This window comes from Pezoporus wallicus, unplaced genomic scaffold, assembly GCF_028554395.1.
Source record: "Pezoporus wallicus isolate ANWC-B61680 ecotype Strahan unplaced genomic scaffold, APGP_CSIRO_Pwel_v1 contig_5767, whole genome shotgun sequence".
In the NCBI taxonomy this organism is placed as follows: domain Eukaryota; kingdom Metazoa; phylum Chordata; class Aves; order Psittaciformes; family Psittacidae; genus Pezoporus; species Pezoporus wallicus.
The window spans coordinates 6,172,076-6,190,399 of NW_026640599.1; the positions used below are offsets into that span (position 1 = coordinate 6,172,076).

General features: G+C 40.1%; 1 protein-coding gene across 2 annotated transcripts in view; it reads right to left on the reverse strand.

Moving 5' to 3' along the window:
• Nucleotides 1–7,332: 7,332 nt before the first annotated feature.
• VEGFD (vascular endothelial growth factor D) overlaps nt 7,333–18,324 on the reverse strand; it is a 29,646-nt gene continuing 18,654 nt past the window's right edge. For both annotated transcript variants that reach the window (XM_057419513.1, XM_057419514.1), the window contains exons 3-7: nt 16,482–16,672; nt 14,025–14,173; nt 12,613–12,710; nt 10,044–10,239; nt 7,333–7,995 (exon numbers count right to left, since the gene is read on the reverse strand). In XM_057419513.1, the coding sequence (XP_057275496.1) occupies nt 7,869–7,995; nt 10,044–10,239; nt 12,613–12,710; nt 14,025–14,173; nt 16,482–16,672 (761 nt within the window). In that variant the 3' untranslated portion in view covers nt 7,333–7,868. The remainder of the gene's footprint in view (nt 7,996–10,043; nt 10,240–12,612; nt 12,711–14,024; nt 14,174–16,481; nt 16,673–18,324) is intronic.

Genomic DNA, 18,324 nt, shown 5'->3' on the forward strand with positions numbered 1-18,324 from the left:
CCAAAGAGCAGGAAAGCTTGGGAGCAGTTGGGGGGTATATACCAGGAATGGCTTCTAGTCCCCTGTGCTTGCACACAGATTGTGTCTCTGTCCTTACCAGTACAGGGCAGCTGCTTGGAGTGTATTGACAATGCTGTGGATTAATGTCTTTTACACCACCTAGACGTAAGCTGTTTACCACTTCCATGCCGGGATCATTTCAGCACCTGAGTGCCTGATCTCAGTGTCCTTCCTCGTCCCTAACAACAAAGCCTGAATGCTGGCTGTCTTCTGCCTTGTCAGCTGAGTTCGTGATCCAGCTTAAGGGCTCCCTGAACAGGGCAGAAGAAATTACTGGGCACACAATGCAAAGCAATGGCTGTGCTCTCCCTGATGTTTGAAATCTGTCAGAAGAGCCTTTGTACTGGCAGACCTAAGGGGTATCTGCCCTGTGGCCAGTACACAACCAGCATCAATTCTAACCAGTCATCTGACTAATTTGACAGAAGTTCAATTCTGCCTGTGTCTGTTCTGGATCAAGTGAGATGCAGTAACACACAGATCTGGTATCAGCTGTTACGAAGCCACAGCCTGTTGACCAAACTAGACTTGAGTTTATTTTTTTTTCCCCAGGTTTGCTAGGTTTTACTGTCCATTTAGTTGCAGATTTAAATTTCTGTTTCTGCAGCTTTGAGGCCACATCAAAGTGCTTTAGCATTCATGCATCTCAGCAGCCTTAGAAGAGAAGGCCTGTCTTAGAGGTCTCCTGTTTGTAATTTTAAGACTGTGCTTGACCAACTCTTCTAAAAAATCCTGGAAATTTATGTTGTAGAGTCAATCCAAACTGAAGTGACAGAACATTCAGAGGGGTTTTGGTATGAAAATGCTGACAAAACAGGTTTAACTGAAAGTTAAAACAGGTCTTGGTGGAGGAAGAAAAAGGTGCAGTGACAACAGCAGATGGAGCTATTGGAAACTTAAAATGTGTTTGTCCTGGTGGAGAGGCAAAAAACTCTCAGTGAAAAGCTGAGGAACCTGCGTCTGATATGTATTATTTCCTGCTACTAATGCTCTTACCATATGCATGCTCCTGACCGTTTTCAGCACTGTTCTCTGTGCTCATGATACCCGTTAATGTAGTACCTGCCTGCTCTCTATAGTTTGAATTAAAGTTTCTTATACAAACTAAACATGAACTATCCAGTATTTTGATAGCATCTATCCAGATTTAAACTGTAAAGCAAGAATAATTAATTGTAACTATACTTTTAAATCCATTAAATTAAACAAGTGTTTCTTTAAGTTAATAGTGTTATTATAGCCTTAAATATCTAAAGATAAAATGAAGGTAAAGTCCACAGAGGAAGCAGTAATTTCTATTTGGCTGTTAGAGTTGGAAAGATTTAGTGAGGCTTCCAGGCATGCAAAACCCTTCTTTGAGGTTTGAAACAGAAGCCACAGATTTCAACTTTGTGCAGCCTGGAAATAAGTGCTCTGAGTTTAATTTAATTAATATGGAGCAGAGCAAGGTGATCAGGTGATTGGCCTCGAGGGGACAGGTAGAGAGGCCTAGGCACCATTAGCTATGAAAACTTCAGAAGTTAGCTGTGGGTAGTCTCAAAAGGGGTTGTCCAGGGAAATGACAGATCAGAGAGACCAGATGACTCGAAGGGATTTTCACGACATGCCTTTGGAACTGAGCTGCAGGCAAATATTGCAGTTTATTATGGAGGCAGTACTGATAAGAAGTGTTGCATAGTTCTGAATATGCTGACCTTTTCTTTGATTTTCATCACTTACATTGTTTTTTTAATTCTGAAGAGTGAAGCTAAATAACCACTGTGCAACCATATTTGAGTATTCAAACACAGTTTTGAACAGTTAGCCTGTTCTTAGGGAGCAAGAAATGCTTTCCTAAGAAAGAAAGAAAAAAGAGCAAAAGAGGCACATGAATGTGCTTAAGGCAGTGGGATCTGGGTTTTGGATAAATGTTTTGCCAGTGAGTCACTTGACAGAAACTGATGGGTTAGTCTTGGTATCTTGCATCACAGTTTCAGCTGGACCTGTGATAAGCCACACATTAGAGGTACAGTGTTCACTGATTAAAAATATCACTAGCAAAACAAGTCGGGCAGAAGAGTAGGGGGAATGCTTCCTACTCTGTTACTTTCTTTTCTTAATGATTAGTTTGTAATCAGACTTAATTACTGGATATTTTTCATGCAACCACTGTTACATTTTAGAATATTTACTATGAACTAATGTAGACTACATTCAAATGATTGATCATCCATAAACATTTTAAAGGTAGCTTTTGATGTTTAAGAAATTAAGAAGTTCATACTAAGTCATGGATCATCAATGCTCTCAACCTGGGAGGACCTTTCACATTGAGTAGTATTGTAAAGTATGATAAAAGTGGAAGCAAAGAAGGGTGTTAATGGCATAGAAGTCAAAATACAGACCAAGCCCTGACAGCATCCTTTTATGTATTCATTTTACCTTATTGGCTAAAGGAGCAATTTCCTTTTAGCTTAATTTAAAACAGACTTTCTCCCCACACCTGCCCCCCCCCCCCCCCGAGTGGAAATTCTTCATTGAAGTTTTTTGAGTAATTGCTGATGTAGGAGTCTGACAGGAATAAAATGAATGGCAGTACACCATTTGTAACTTCTGACTTGTTTGGTTTTTAATATAGACTGTAATAAATGAGAACATAGATTCATTTCTCCTGGTAACCACTTGTAGTTCCAGAGAGACTAATTCACTCCCTAAATCCAGAATTGGAAGGTGAAAACCTCTTTGATATTTTAAAGTTGAAACACATCAGATATTTAGAAAATACAAGGGAAATGGGCATTTGAAGGATCTTCCACAAATTTTGGGTTGGGTTTTCAAGGTTTCCCTTTTTTTTTATACTACATAGAGCAAAATAGTAAAATAACTTCATTTAATTAGCGTAACTCCTGACTTACAATGGTTACAAGAAAAACAAACAAACAAAACCCCCCTAAAAATGTAGATGCATTTTTTTTTTTTCCCCTGGCTGGAAGACAGGAAGGGACCTTAAAAGTCAGCTGGAGTTGATGTGCAAAGGTTACATACAGATATATATGTTTGCAGTGTATATCAGTATGACAGGATTTATGGGGTCTGTCAAGCTTCCTATGAATAATGCTTGCTATGAGCAATGTCACAGTAAATGACATATGATGTTTTTTGAAATAAATAATAGCCGTACTTTCAGGATTTGCTTGAATTTCTTCATTGTCACTGGCATTTTGTAGGATCACACATCCCTCTCTCCTTCTGGAAGTCAAGTGTAATTTTTTGCAAATGTATAAAAATTTCGTCTTTCAAATGCAGTGTGCATATTTTGCTGTTTTTCTCATTCAGTCTTTTCTTTTGCCCCCTGCCTGAAAAAGCACATGCTAGTGAAAACTAGCTGGTAAAAACTTAATTTTTTAAAACTTCATGTGTATTCATTTAGAATTAACAATTACTGTGTAAGTATTCTCATTGCTATTATAAGCAAGACTATGTAGAGGCCATAATCCAAATATCACATTAAAAACCTCCCTCATATATAAAAATTTTAAAACCACCATAGCAGGAATTTTTAGCATTATTATTCTGGCTATGAAATCTGTAAATCATGTCCATATGCTTAAAAAGCAAGTCATACTGAACACGGTAATAAAAGCCATTTCAAACTTCAAAGAGACCATTTCTCTGCTCAATAACCTTCCCTCTGAGAAGGTCATTTAGTCATAGGTTAAGAGCTAATGATATCAGTCAAAAAACAGATCCACTATGAATTTTATACACCTCATTTAAATCTTCTGAATTGTTATAGTAAATATTATTAAATTCTGATGTGTCAATGTGAAAGATAACATAAAGCATTTATATTTTAAAGTTTGTTGAATATTTTTAAATTGATAGAAAAATCTAGAATTTCTCAAATAAAATAACATTATGGGTTTTTTTAAATCCTCATCTAATTCTAATTTTCTGCTCATGTTTCCATTTCCTCTCAGAGTCTCCTGTTAGCCCTCATTTTCCATGTAAGGGATTTATGTCTATGCCACAGTGTTAATGATATCTCGATCTTCTTGGGGCTGTGACAGTGAAGACCACCAGGCAGCACTGGCATTCACAGTGCTGTGCTTAAACTCTTGATCTTTTCCACGTAGTATTTCAGTGAAATGTTACAAATATGCAGTATACACTCTAGCTTTGGTCATCTTCTAATCTTATAGGAGAGTAGGATGAAAAAGAGAAGCATGCTGCAATGCACAGGCTGCCACAGGGCCTAAGGAGCAGAAGATCTGCTAGGATGGGGATTCATTGTAAAAGAAAGAAGCTGTAAGATGCCTGTCCTGCAAGCACAGGAGTGCACAAATACAGCTCAAAATGTAGGTGGGTCAAGTTTTCCCTTCCAAATGTTTCCCTATCCTTTCTTCAAGAGAAGGCAACAGAACAGGAGGGGAAGAATGGCCAGTGCTCATACTAAAGAAATTAGTTTACATGGCTAGTGAAAAATATTTTTATGTTCCTATGCAGATTAAGTAGGAATCTGGTCAATTCAGAGCATTAAGGTGTCTCTGCATTCCTGCCCAGGGCAGTGCTGTGCCTTAGGTGAAGTTAGAAGGGGTGCATCCATCATGCTGAGTTTCAGGGGAAGGCTACAGGACTGCAGAACTGTCCTGGTGTGTGTGGAATCCTTGAGTATGGGATGCCAGCATGAGCAAGAGTTTCCCCTTCCCATACCAGCCTTGGCACAATGTGGGTGATCACCTCCACGTCATTTTGTGACCTCGTGGACTGGGTGACAGATTAATAGGTTAACAGAGAGAGAATTAGTTGTGTGAGGTCCTGTGCTACACCGGGAGGGAAAGAGCTGAGGGTGAAGTTGTGTGTGCGTTGTGTGTGCATATTCACACGTGTGCATGCACACATGCGCCCCAAGACTTACCCTGCAGAGGTCTGAGTGTGCATTTCAGCTTTGTGTACTGGAGTCGACAATCCTATTTAAAGCATGAGAAAGTACATTCATAAGGTTTCTGGAAATCAGGGCTAACAGTCTCTAAGGAGCAATGAAGTTATAAACTAGATAAATATTTAAGTGTGCTGGCTGCTTAGGTCACTCTTGTTAGTGAATGCCACCACAAGCACTTTCCTTTTCTACCTTTGCAGTAAGCCTAAGACCTGTTCTGAATCCACAAGCTGTCTGGCACACTGCTGCTGCAAAATTGAAATCCCTCACTGGTAAAAGACACTGTAGGGGATTAAATGTAGAAATAACACTGGATTTTATGCGGACCTTCAGGTGTGTTTTTGAAGATCACACGTTCTCCTTTGAGCATGTTTCTACCATAAATATTTACACAAATATTTAACAAAGTGATCTGCAAGAGTTAAGCACAAAATGTTGCTATGCACAGCAAGATCTCACTCTTTCCCTTTGGGATCTTCAGTCCCAAATTAGACCTCCAGGCACAGGTCTGTTTTTCAGTGGTCTAGGCATGAAAACCTCAGAGCAGGGTTCACAGTGGTGGACAGTGATGGTACCTTTCTAGCCTGAGTATCCTAATGGCTATAGCACTCTTCTGGGTGTAAGGTGGTTCATGTTCAAATCCCTCTGTGCCTCACTGGGAAAGGTTTTTGAACATGGTTTTCGAACATGGTTTTCAGCCTTTCAGTAACTGCTTTATCTAAAAGTCTTCTGTACTTGAAGCAGACGTATTTGTCTCTCGAGTTGAAGCCATTCTGTTTTATGAAAGAAGTTAATATTAACTAGTCAGGACAGAAAAGTGAGGAAGCCTCCACAGATCAATGCTGCTGAAACTCAGGCATAATTAATGCAGGGTTACAGTTGCTGAACTTCAATTTAATAAAAGCTTGGAAATACAAAAGCTTAAGCTCTTCCCACAGAATTTAGCTGTGCAAATACTGTTGTATAGTTTCATGTACAGTTTTTACTCCATATGCCTCTGGTGCCACCAGTTAAGTGTCTGGTTTACCTCTGCAGCTCCCTTACTTTCTGAGGAATATCCTAATGGTGTAGCCTATTGTCAATCCAACCACAAAACTGGGGTACCCCCAGCTGAGCTGGGTGAAAAGTGATGGGCAGTTCGTTCCTTTTATGCACCCTTACATAGCTCAGGGGCTTCACCCACCATGTACATGTGTCAGAATTTAGAGCCTCTCGGAGTGAGGGAAATGTGAGGGTGTGCTGCTACCAAGGTGATTCACCTGGGTTTGTACTAGGGTCACATTCTCCTCGTCCATGCAAAGCGAAGGCTAGTTGCATGTGGCCTTTCCTCTGGAGGAAACCCCTCAGCAGGTGAGCCCAGTGAGGACCAGAAGGTAAGCTTGCTGCAGGGGCTCCACCTAGCATGCTCACAGGGCAGACTGTGTTGCTTGGCCAGGGGAACCCAGGCCAGTTCCCAGCACAGATAACAAAAGCAGCGGGCCAGTGTGTTTGCACAGACCTAGATCACAAACAGCTTAGGAAGCGCTCAGAGCACTCACACAGGGTCAAATCCTAAATGGCTTACTCTAACAAGAGACACATTAAATTGTTTGGTGCTTTGTTCAAAATTCAATCAATTTTACAGGACTAGGTCTGATATTATTTTAAACCAATCTATTTTTTCCCTATAGAAGTATAAAGAAGAAATCTCAGGTGTGCATCAAAACCCCATTTTCTGTTCCCTGTGTTGTGTCAAGCTCTCCATCTCTGTGGTGGTTGTTTCATTTGCTCTATTCCCTCCATTCACAATGCAATGCAGAGCTGGAGAATTCATCAAAGTGGAAAAATTATTCAGTAATGAAGACCATCACTTCCAGTTCAGGATTACTGCTGACAATATTTTCTCTGGGCTGGCTCAGTCCTGACTTCAGTGGCTCAGAAAATAATTCTGTCCTTGTATTTGATTTGGGTAAAACACTGTTCCTCAAGCCTCACACCGGTGAAAGGAATCTCAGTGCAAAAGAGAGATTTTCATAGCATGGTAAGCTAAAAGCAAAACCATCTTTTAGTGAAACATGCCTTTCTAAAAAACACTGAAGAGTTAGTACTAGTGTGGCTGTTACCCCCTTAGGGAGATTAACACATTACAGCAGAAACAAATAAATAAATCACACATGGCTGTCAAGCAGACGTGGGAAAAATGACTTTTTTACTGAAATGATTTGATCAAGTGGCCTTGTTTTGACCTGGGTTTGGGCAGAAGCCAGTCCCAGTGGGACAAACATAAGAAGGCTGTACTTGAGATGGCCTTGGGGTTTTGCTTGTTTTCTTTCTGTTGGGCAGAGGTTTAAAGTAACAGAGGAAGATCAAAACCATTCGAATAACTGATGTATTTATTTTCTTATATACACTTAAATATGGCACATCTGACAGTAGTTGTACAATAAACTCAAAATGATAATCAAAGCTGGACAGTAGATCAAATAAGTCAGTGCTGAACCAACTAGAAGCCAAATCCTGTACACTGAATTTCTGAAGAAAGTTTCACCCAGGAACTGCATTAGCTAAGGATTCAGAGGCTAAGATTATCTAGTCTTAATCTCTGAAAGACTGGCTGGTGACCATGACTCTTTACCAACATACCAGCTTCATCTTCCATTGAGTAACATTGAGCAAGCGCTTTCCACTCTTTCTTTGACATAGCCAGTACTTCATTGGTTATTGCTACCTCTTAGAGAACAATTGCCAGTGTCCCAAAAGATTCACCTGCAGTTAGTGATTAATAAATAAATGCAGACTGGATTCATTCTTCTGCTATTAATGTGGAAGATGTTTGTGTTTACTATGGTTTGAAAGTCAGTGACAGCTACTTTGCAAAGCAGTGGATTTTCAGAGAATAGGGGGAGCTCAGTCAAGGAGTTTCTCTGCTTTGGGACCCATGAGAACCTCTCTTCTCCTTTGGACATCGACAATGCCTGGAACACACTGGTTTTGCAGTTGGGCATGTTCTGGGTTGGGATGGACATCTGTCCTCACAGCTGTTTGATAAAAGAGAAAAAAGCAAAAAGATAGAACACTGTAATATGAAAATCCTGCACTGTCACGTTCCTCACCTTTTTAATCTTTGAACACTGCAGTGCTGTCTAGACAACATTTGGGAAAGCATCAACACCCTTACAACACAGGGAGATAAGATTTTGCTGCCTGACAGTTTTTGTCTACAGCAATATGTCTTGCTGTTGTCCATTTTTCCACATCTATGACCTAAGCAATTCTTTCATTTCTTGAGAGCAGTGAAGTCCGGAGTGTTAGCAGTGGATAGTGCTCCCCTCAAATTCTGTGAAGGACTTTAACTCACCTGAGGCTTCAGCTTTGGTTCTCTAGGAATAGTGGTCATAAAAGTCCTCTGTCCAGATGGCAGTAATTTCAAGAAGCCAAACTCATGGCTTCTAGAAACAACAGATGATTCCATCGATCCCCTCCCAACTGTCTCAAACACAGAAGCGACTAAGTCTCGTATTCTCACTTTGAGCTCTGGCTCTGCTGATTCTTTTAGCTATTTTTATACTTGTTGCCAACTATTTTATGCTTGTCCTTATTTTCAAAACTGAACCTAAAGATGAAAACGTTACTTCTTCCACATCTTCTTCTCCAGGAATGAACCTCTGAAGTTAATGAGAATGGACCTTGTAGGTGACCAGGTACTCGGAGAAACTGCATGCTGACTATCCTTACATAAACTTTCAGACCAAGCTGCTGCATGCACCGGGGTCTCTACATGAGACCAAGGCTTTCTGAGAAATTTAAAAAATAAACTAATGCGTCCTGACTTGTATCAGAGCTAGCATGGACCCGCAGGACTAGGAAAGTGATTGTCCCCCTGTATTCAGCACTGGTGAGGCTGCACCTTGAATACTGTGTTCAGTACTGGGCCCCTCACTACAAGAAAGACATTGAGGTGCTGGAGTGGCTCCAGAGAAGCTGGTGAAAGGTCTGGAGAACAAGTTTTAGGAGGACCAGCTGAGGGAACTGGAATTGTTTAGTCTGGAGAAGGCTCAAGAGAGACCTTGTTGCTCTCTACTACCTCTCTACTACCTTTCAGGAGGTTGTAGTGAGATGCGGGTCAGATTTTTCTCCCAAGTAACAAGTGATAGGACAAGAAGTAATGGCCTCAGCTTGCTCCAGGGAAGGTTTAGATTGGACATTAGGAAAAGTTTCTTCACCGAGAGGGTGATCAGGCATTGGAACAGGCTGCTCCATGCAGTGGTGGAATCACCATCCCTCCAAGTGTTCAAAAAAATGTGTAGATGAGGCCTTTAGTGACATGGCTTAGTGGTGGTCTTGGCAGTTCTAGGGTAATGGTTGGACTTGATTATCTTAAAGGTCTTTTCCAACGTAGTTGATTCTATGATTCTATGAAAACGGGTTTTTTAAGAGGGCATTTTCCACTGAAGTTTTGTCAAAGAAACCTCAAAATTAGTTACACAAAAGGGTTAGGGAAAGGCATGTAGTATAACATCTCCAGAACTATTTTGCTACTTCTCAGTGGAATTATGGCTGGTTGAGTAGGTTTGTATGTACACAAAATTGCGTTAGCTCTAGACAATCACTTGCTCTGAGGACAAAACAAATAAGGAATGTATAGTGTGGGTACCGACTTAGGGAACCTTTGTCCCTAGACGTCCATGTGACTGAATTCAGCGGTTGCAGAGAGCATGGGATGGGTTCTACCTACCAACAAATGCAAGACTCAGTATCTCACTGTAAATCCTCTATGTCACACAGTAATTTCAGTTACAGCACAGTTGCACATCATCCCCTTAAGACTAGGGGAAAAAATAATAAATACTGGTAGTTGAATAGCATCCTTGTCCAGATTTCTTTAAAACATGTTAATTAAGTAAACCTTAGACTACTTCTATGAAGTAAATACTGTAAATATCATCTCTGTTATTATCTCCCTAACTGCAGGAAGGTATTTTATCCTGGGTGGAGCTCCTAGCTAGTTCAGCACTTGCACTTTCAGTGTCTATACAAGATAATTCAGATCTTGGAGTGTAGATACTGAATGCCAAGGAACACTTACCTGCAGGTTTCAGCATGAAATATCTTGTGTTTCAGAGCACAGCTCTCCTGGCTCTCTCTACACAAATAGCAGCTGCAGTTCTCTTTACTTTGGAAAAAATCTGTGGGACACTTCTGTCTACAGATGCATTCACAATTTTCTTCATCAAATTCCATATGTTGCCCACACATAGCCAGCTCAGCAAGAGGAGGGAGTCCTGCAATAGCACATACCTCATTAGTGGTAAGCTTTACTTGTCTAAATCCTGCTTTTGAAGAGACTAACTCTCTCTTTGTAATCACTAGGACTCACAGGTGTACTATCTGACACATTCTAGTCTTCAGAATTTCTGTTGTAGCTTACTGTGCAAAAAAGGACTTGAGAGGATTGGACTGATTATTTCACTTACTCTAATATCACCATTTATTGTGGGTTTAATCCTGCAAAAAGAAAATTTGGGGGCTGTATATTAAAAGAGTCTAATGTTAGGTTTTGGAATGCACAGATCTTTATTGGACAGCAGGTTTTAAAAAGAAAATCTCAAAAAGGATTTAGTCTATGCCCCAGATGAAAATATACATCCATGCAAACTGTCACATTCACCATGCAATGTACTCCACTATTCATATACTGAGGAAATTTTGCAAAAGTAATGCTGTATCTGGTAAGGTGCAAGCTGGTCTAGCGCTTCAATAAGGAGCATATACACACTTCTCAGTGGAATACGGAAGAAAATACTTTGGTTCAGAAACAAAACCCCAGTTGATTGCACTGTCTAATACCTCATTTATCTGCCCTCAAAATACACATCTGGAGTACAATAAGAATCTGATCCTTGCAAAAAGGGACCACAATTTATGAAAGCCTTATTAAAATGCTAGCAGCACATCCCCAGTTAAAGGTCAAGGCATATAATGTGTCATTGGGAAGGTAATTTCCTGTAGTTTTACAATTAGCTTTTAGATTTAACCTATGGAATGTGGAATGTAACCTGTGTCTGCGACCTCTGCAGCCTGAGCTCTGATCTCAGTGGCCAGAAGAGGCTTGCACATTACTTGAAAGAAACCTTCGTTATTATTTACTTAATGCTGGAAAACCAATATCCAGACAGAATAAAACCCGTGTCCTATTGGAAGGGAGGAAGGAATCTGCCCAAAATTCTTGGAAGACAAACCCCTTCCTTGGGGTGATAAAGTCTGGCGTGTGTGAAGTGGTATAGAGTGTTTTGGTCTCACTTTGTTTCAACATCAAAGACTTTTAAATTATTTTGTCTCAGTCACTGCCAAACACAATGTACTTTAGAGAATGATATTTAATCCGGGGAAATATTGAGTCTGTGTCAACAAAAGCTATAATTCAACAAGCCACAAATGTTAAAGCTCCAAGCTGACCTTACAAAAGGCTAAGACTTAAGAGGACTTGGGCTATTCACAGTCCTTTGGACTTACTCTGAAATATAAAGTACTAATCCTTTCTTGAGTGAAAAGTCTAACTTGAGCTTAACTACCTAACCTGATGTTCAGATGATCTGATCCAGAGTGAGAATTGATCCTCCAGAAACCACTATGAAAATGATCTCTTGCTTATTAAAATTAGAGATTATAATCAACAGGCCACTTTATAAAGTTATTTAGTTTTATTTTAGCTTGCTAGTCCAGGAATTGCTTGCCAGCTTGTATTTACTGTTGCCTTGGATGGTTTATTCTTTTGCTTGTAGCATGTAGGTTAAACCACAAAGGCAAGGCTTCCTTCTGTGTCTGTCTGCTCTAGTGCTGTGTTAATTTTATTTTGACCAGTACAATTTCCTGAGAAAAACATTTTTTTTAAAAAACCTTTTACAGGGTTTGGAGAATTTTTATCTACTCCTAATGTTTACTGCTAGTATCTTTAGACTTACATAGTTACACCCCAGAATATTTCCCACAAACTTCTTTGACAGATTACAGTTTTCCAGGAAAAGCAGAGGGATAAGGGAAGTAGTTCATGCTTCTATGAATTTTACCCTTTTATATTTCCTTCTGCATACTCCTGAGTATGTATGGCATATCAGCTTGAAAGCTTCCTATATAACATTATTATTATAAAAACTAGTAAAATACTTTGAAAGGTCACATAATCTTTTGCACTAACTACAGCTAACAGGCAGGACTGATTTTGCCTATCTTATTCCCAGTTAAGTCTGTTCTTAAGAATTTCCCACAGTAAAATATTAGCACCTTCTCCATGCAATATATTCCAGGGCAATTCTTTTCAACAGTTCAAAAGTTTTCCCTAATTCACATCATACAATTTAAGGCCCATGTAAAATAAAAATTATCCAGGGTATCTACTTCACTCTTTTTAATACTTTTTTATTTCTCGTTCAGATTGCTTATACAGAGAGAATAAAACATACAAGCAAAAAAGCAGGAGATGGGGATAAGCAAATACAAGTGTTTATTTTCAGGTGAGTTTCTACACTCTAAGCCAAGTCTATCTAGGGATGTGGAATCAAAACTCCCTCAATTAAAAAATAGGACAAAAGCATAATGAAACAAAACCAGCATGAAGATAGTAAAGCATAAGTGTCCATCTGTAATTTCATGTTTACCTTCTCTCCTGTTGGGATGCTGCACATCTGCAACACATTCACATTTATCACTATCCCAGATCCATCCATTATGACAAAGTTTGTTGGTAAAGGGGCATCTAGAAGAAAAGGGGAAAACAAAACAAAACAAAACAAAAAAACCCAAACCCATAGGAATTAAAAAATAAAAGATAAAATATAGGAGCATCAGTGTAGTCATTTGGCAAAATGAGCCTGCTGGTACGCTGGGTCTGTCATTTGTACTACATGAAGCTATGGCATCTGTGTGCATTACTGCTGCAGAAAGAATACCTTGGGACTGGGTGGTTTTGCTGATAGGGCTGAACTGTCTGGCTTCCAGCAACTAGAAAGAGCAGGTACAGCACGTATTTCAGATTACATCCCTAGGAAACAGCTACAGTTTTGAAGCTCCCTTTTCCCATAAAAGAGCTCTGCCCCAACAAGGGTAGTCTTTGTCTTACACTATTTCTGCCATGTAACTGTATTCAATTTTGCCAAGCTGCCGGAAGTGCAGCTCCAGTTTATAATTTGCCCATGATTAAGGATGTACCTTGGACTTTTCCCAGTTTTAGAGGGAGTAGTTTTTCTTTCAGGCACTTTGCTTTGGAAGAGGAACTCACAAACTGGAAGAAGAAGGCTGAGGTTTATCTGTATTCGTGTAGAAAGAGAATTCTGAGGGGTCAGCAGGATGATTGAAGGCTCAAGTGGCTTTGCTGAAATGCCACCTCTCCCTTAGCCCAGATGTCTACCTGAAGGGCAGTTGTAGTGGCAAGCCTATATGCAGAGCTAGACAGACATCTGACTTTCAGTGAGTCACTCAAGCTGTGTTTCTAGAGTCTTTGTTAAATTAACATAGCCTGTTCCCACCAGGACTACAGGTATTTTATATCATATTTTGGATTAGATGTGAGATGGCTTTTCTCCAGCCAGGGAGCCTGAAAGATGCAAACCAGGACTGGACCAGAAAGTGAAAAGCCACGATTCACACTGACGCTTACCTGACATGCCATGAGGTTTGGCAGAGGGCTTTAGTTTGAGCACAGCACTCAAGCCCACTTGTGCCCTGCCTCAATAATGCATGAACAGAGTTGCTCATGTCAGGTTGAAAAAGTATATGTGCACATACCTAAATAGCCCCAGTGGAGCACAGTGATAATATGTGCCCTTGAGCTCCCACTCAAGCACCTAAATGTCTTACTGCCTCCAGATGCTGCTGAACTAGCCTGTTATTTGTTGAATTCGGGCATCCACTCACTTCTAATTCACAAGGTTTAGTTGAAGCTTTCTAACCGAGAGTGACAATCAGGATAACCTGAAGTGAATGGACCATTATAATGACCAAATCAGAACAAAATAATTTTCATACTTTGAAAGGCACAGGATGTGCAGAAACTGTAAATGAGGGAACTTACCCATCTTCTTCTGGGTACTGCACAGATCTTCGTATGATGGCATACTGATGGCGCTGGGTATTTGATAGGCACTTACAGCCTGTGTGATTAGCAATTTTGATTGGTACGGGCTCAGGAACACTTGTCAAGGGAACCGAGATCTCAAAGAGCTAGGTGGGTGAAATAACATTTATTTTTCAGTTTCCCTTATACAGTTAAAATTTAGAGTTTTAATTCAAAATCTCTTATTCTTTGCCACCACTTTTCCCACCGTTGCTCTTTTTCCAGAGGTAGTTACCATGAGCAAGTGGGCACTGAAAGTTTTGAAAAGTAAGCAATGCCCACCAAGAAAGGAAATTGCCAAAATGGTGGTCCCAGTGCTGTATTACCAGCTATTAAACACCCAAGAGCACTCAAAATTATTTTCAAACACACTCAAAATTTCTTCTGAATGCTTGGTTCAAATGGAAAATACAGGGGTTGGAAACGTTGTCCTCAGTTATATCATCAGTTGAATTTCAGTCGCTTATGGAGACAGCTATTTAACTGTCCTAGGGTATAATCACAGCATGCATGTTTAGTGGCCTAATTTCACCTCCGCAGCCTCTGCAGAGAGGTAAGAAACAGGAGTAAATAGAGTTCATTTCACTTCAGCTGTGTTCTTGCAGGGAATTGCCCTGGAAACATCTCTCTCTTGATTATAGCAGGAGCCTAAGGAACCAAGCAGCCTAGCTGCAGTGCCTGCAGATTGCTTAGGCTGATCTCTGTTTAGCCTTGTGGAAGCCCTGGTTCCTTGAGCAGCTACATGTCAGAGGTGTTGAAGTGACCCACCCCCCGCCTGTACCTTCCCCAGGCCAGCTTTCTTCCCAGGGAAATGAAGGCACACATAGGGTACGTCTTTGCATGCCAGCATGTCTTGGCTTAACACTGCAGCCACATATAGGCATTGAAAAGTATTCCTAAAACAGACTGCTTGGACATTTGAATTTAGGTGTCACAGTGTCTGACTTCAGGTGACATGAATATCCTTCAGAGGATATTTTATGACAAGGAAAAAAAGATGCTGTCACTAATATGGGAGTAATTCCATTCATTTTAGAGGAGTAAATCTGGACTGGTGGTGGTGTATCCAAGAGTGGGACTTAGCTGGGGACTTTTGAGGGAACGGTTATTTTGAAGAACGCTGAAGGAATGTTACACTCTGCAAAACTTCAGTTTTTCAACAAACTTATAAACTGCTGCTTCAAAGCCACATAAAGAAATAAATACATTTTAGCCTGACCTAGCTCCCTGAACTGACCAGCTGACTTTTGTGTGTGACCAAGAGCTTGTAACAGCTTTCTCCTTCTGGTGTGAAATGAAAGCAATTAATGAACATTGACGCAAGAAGGACAGGCCCTGATTTATTTTGCTCAAGCTATATTACAGTACAACTAGACACAGTGGAATTAGATTCCAACAAACCTGAAACCAATACAGACATGAATTTGACTTGCTGCCCATAAGGACTTCAATTTTCTTTTTAAATCAACTGCCCTCCATCTTTGTCCTGATTTAAAGAAAAGCCTTTTTTGTAAGTAAAATTTAATGTTTTACTCTAAGTCAAAAGGTGTTATCAACTATAAGTAGTTATAAATGAAGATTAATCAAGGAGGACCAGTCTCTTGTGCTCTTTCTGCAGGTGTGAACACAGCTGGTTTCATCTGTAGTGCTGATTGAAAGTACTAAACTTGGAGCTCTGCTCAATCACCTACTGGAGCAAGATATCCCTGTACATAGACACTACAGGGAGTCTACAGAAAGAAACTTTCTGGCTATTCTCTTTATGCTCACTTTTTGGCATTGGCCATTAAAACTCAGGTATTTGTCACCTGTTATACCTAAGCAGTAATTGACTACTGTTTTAAGCCTTTCATTTCCAAAGTGACTTGTGATTTGGCACATTCAGATCATGAGGTATTCAGATTGAGAGCATCTGGTCTCTCCTGCTGAAAATGTCTCCTTTTTAGGCTGGTAAAACTGTACATCCAAAATTATTAGCCAGCCTTTTTGGCACTGATGGTCATTTTGAAAATGCAGCGCTTAGACTCCTGTCTCACACAGCAAAATTTTCCAGAGTTTCTCTTAACCCTTTGGTGCAGAGGATTCCCATGAGCTAATATGCTCCAGAGGTCCCAAGTCCAAGTGACACACTAAAGAATTAAACTTCTTAACATCACGTGAGCCTGCAGTCACTTTCTCAGGGCCTGATTTTCCATCTCTACACATATATATCCATTTTTAACATTGCAACATGAATGTAAAATTGCCATTGCACATGCCTGCATTCACTCTGCATGGATAAAAAATTAATTCTACTGTTTGTTATGATAGTGCAGACAGATCTTCCATAACAGGATCTCTGAAACCAAACATCCTCCTTCCCCTCCCTTTTTTAATGGCCAGTGTAAAAAGAAACAGATGAATAGCCTCATTTACCGTTTTCGACACGTAAGTTGTACTTGTATTCATGCAGCTCAGACTCTCCTCATTGCAGCAGCCCCCGCATCTGAACACGTTCACACAAGGAGGCTTGAAAAATTTGTTGGTCGTTGTACCCAGCTCTTTGGCAACTTCCACACAGGTTTCCCTTGGCACACACTGAGTCTTTTGCCATTCCTCATCTATGACTGGAGAAAACACCATTTTTATGAGCAATCATGGCAAAGTTAAACCTCTGATTAGTGAGGCAGAAGCATTATATAAATAAAAATTAAGTGCTGGCAGGCCATTTGCACTTACTTGGATTGATTTGCACTTACTTGGATCGATCTAAGGACTGGAGAGAGTCTGAGTGCAAAATTATCCCAGTAACTTACACCAGCTGCACTGGCAGAGAGGTTTTTGCATGTATCCGCCTTTAGCTTTCAATGCAGATGACCAAAATCTCCATTAATTCCAGTGGTTTAAACACAGCCGCATTGATTTCCCCTGGCTGAGAGTCATCTCCACGGTGACTGACAAAGCTGGCCACCACCCTGCTCTCCTTTTCTCCAGGGTAGACCTCTTTATTGTCATTTTATCCTTTCTTTCTGTGTACCGCACCACAGACTCAGCAGAGCCTGGGCCTGACTGCAAGAGCACATTAATGATTAACAGATTCTGGTCAGAGGGTATTAATACTCCTACTGGATGTCAGCCAGCGAACACTGTTTCCAAAATGTCTAATGAAATCCAAGACAAACACTCTCACACCTCAGTACCATCAGGGGGTTCAAGTCTGAATAACAGGAATATGAATTCAAGCATGATTTATCTGTACAAAACACTGTGGCATCTTTCAAATACTGAGTTGTTGTAGACCAGTAATTTATTTTAGATTGATCTGTCAAATTCTGACTGTGAGAAGGAAAAATGCATTAACTGACTGAACCCCAGAGGGAGAAAACAGTGACATTTACATAATATTATCTTGAGTCTTGCTAAGAGGTGGCCCTGCTTTTTTTGGCTTTTGCTTACCTGTTATGGAATTACTTAAAAGTCACCAGTGCTTATTCTTTAGTCCCTCTTAAAATCACAAAAACCATTTTTCCTGTCTGCCCCCCTCCATCAGGCTTCTGAAAGATCAAATGCAACTTTTGTACTATCAAGACAATTGTTCTCTCACTGCAGCCCACCACCCTACTATTGTGCAAGCAGTGGATACATTTACAGGGAAGTTCTGAAAAAGAAAATGTAAAAAAAATCTGGAGCACTTTTAATCTACATGCTATACTTTTTCGTCAGGCGAGCATTTATTTCTATCTTTCCTACCTGACTTTCCTTTTATTTTTAACTTTTTCTTCAACCATGTATATTTAAATCAGTTTGTTTATTCCTGCAAAGTCCTTCCTGAAAGCTGATTCACTACAGTTTCCAGTTGTACAAAAAACACAAGAAATAAGAGCTTGGGGTCTGAATTATGATTTTACAATAAATTAAGAGAAGAATCACTAAAATCAATAGAACTTTATGTAATGTTTTTAGGTAATATTAGTCTATCAAACCAGCAATCTAATACTAGGACTTAAAATAGAAAATAAACTGTTTGGCAGACTCATTAAGGTATGTGCATGTAATCACTTCAGATGTCACTTCAATAAGTATAAGCAGTGATGACCTTTCCAACTGCACACATCCTCAGTTTATTAACCACTTCTTTAGCAGAAGGGCTGTTATAGGAAGGGGCAGTCACAAAGAGGTGGGTGTCGCATTTTGTTCAACCTGGTATTTTCGATGTGCAAGCACAGGGCAGCTGCTGAGATATTTGGCTCTGATAGAGAGTCCAGCATCAGAGCACTGC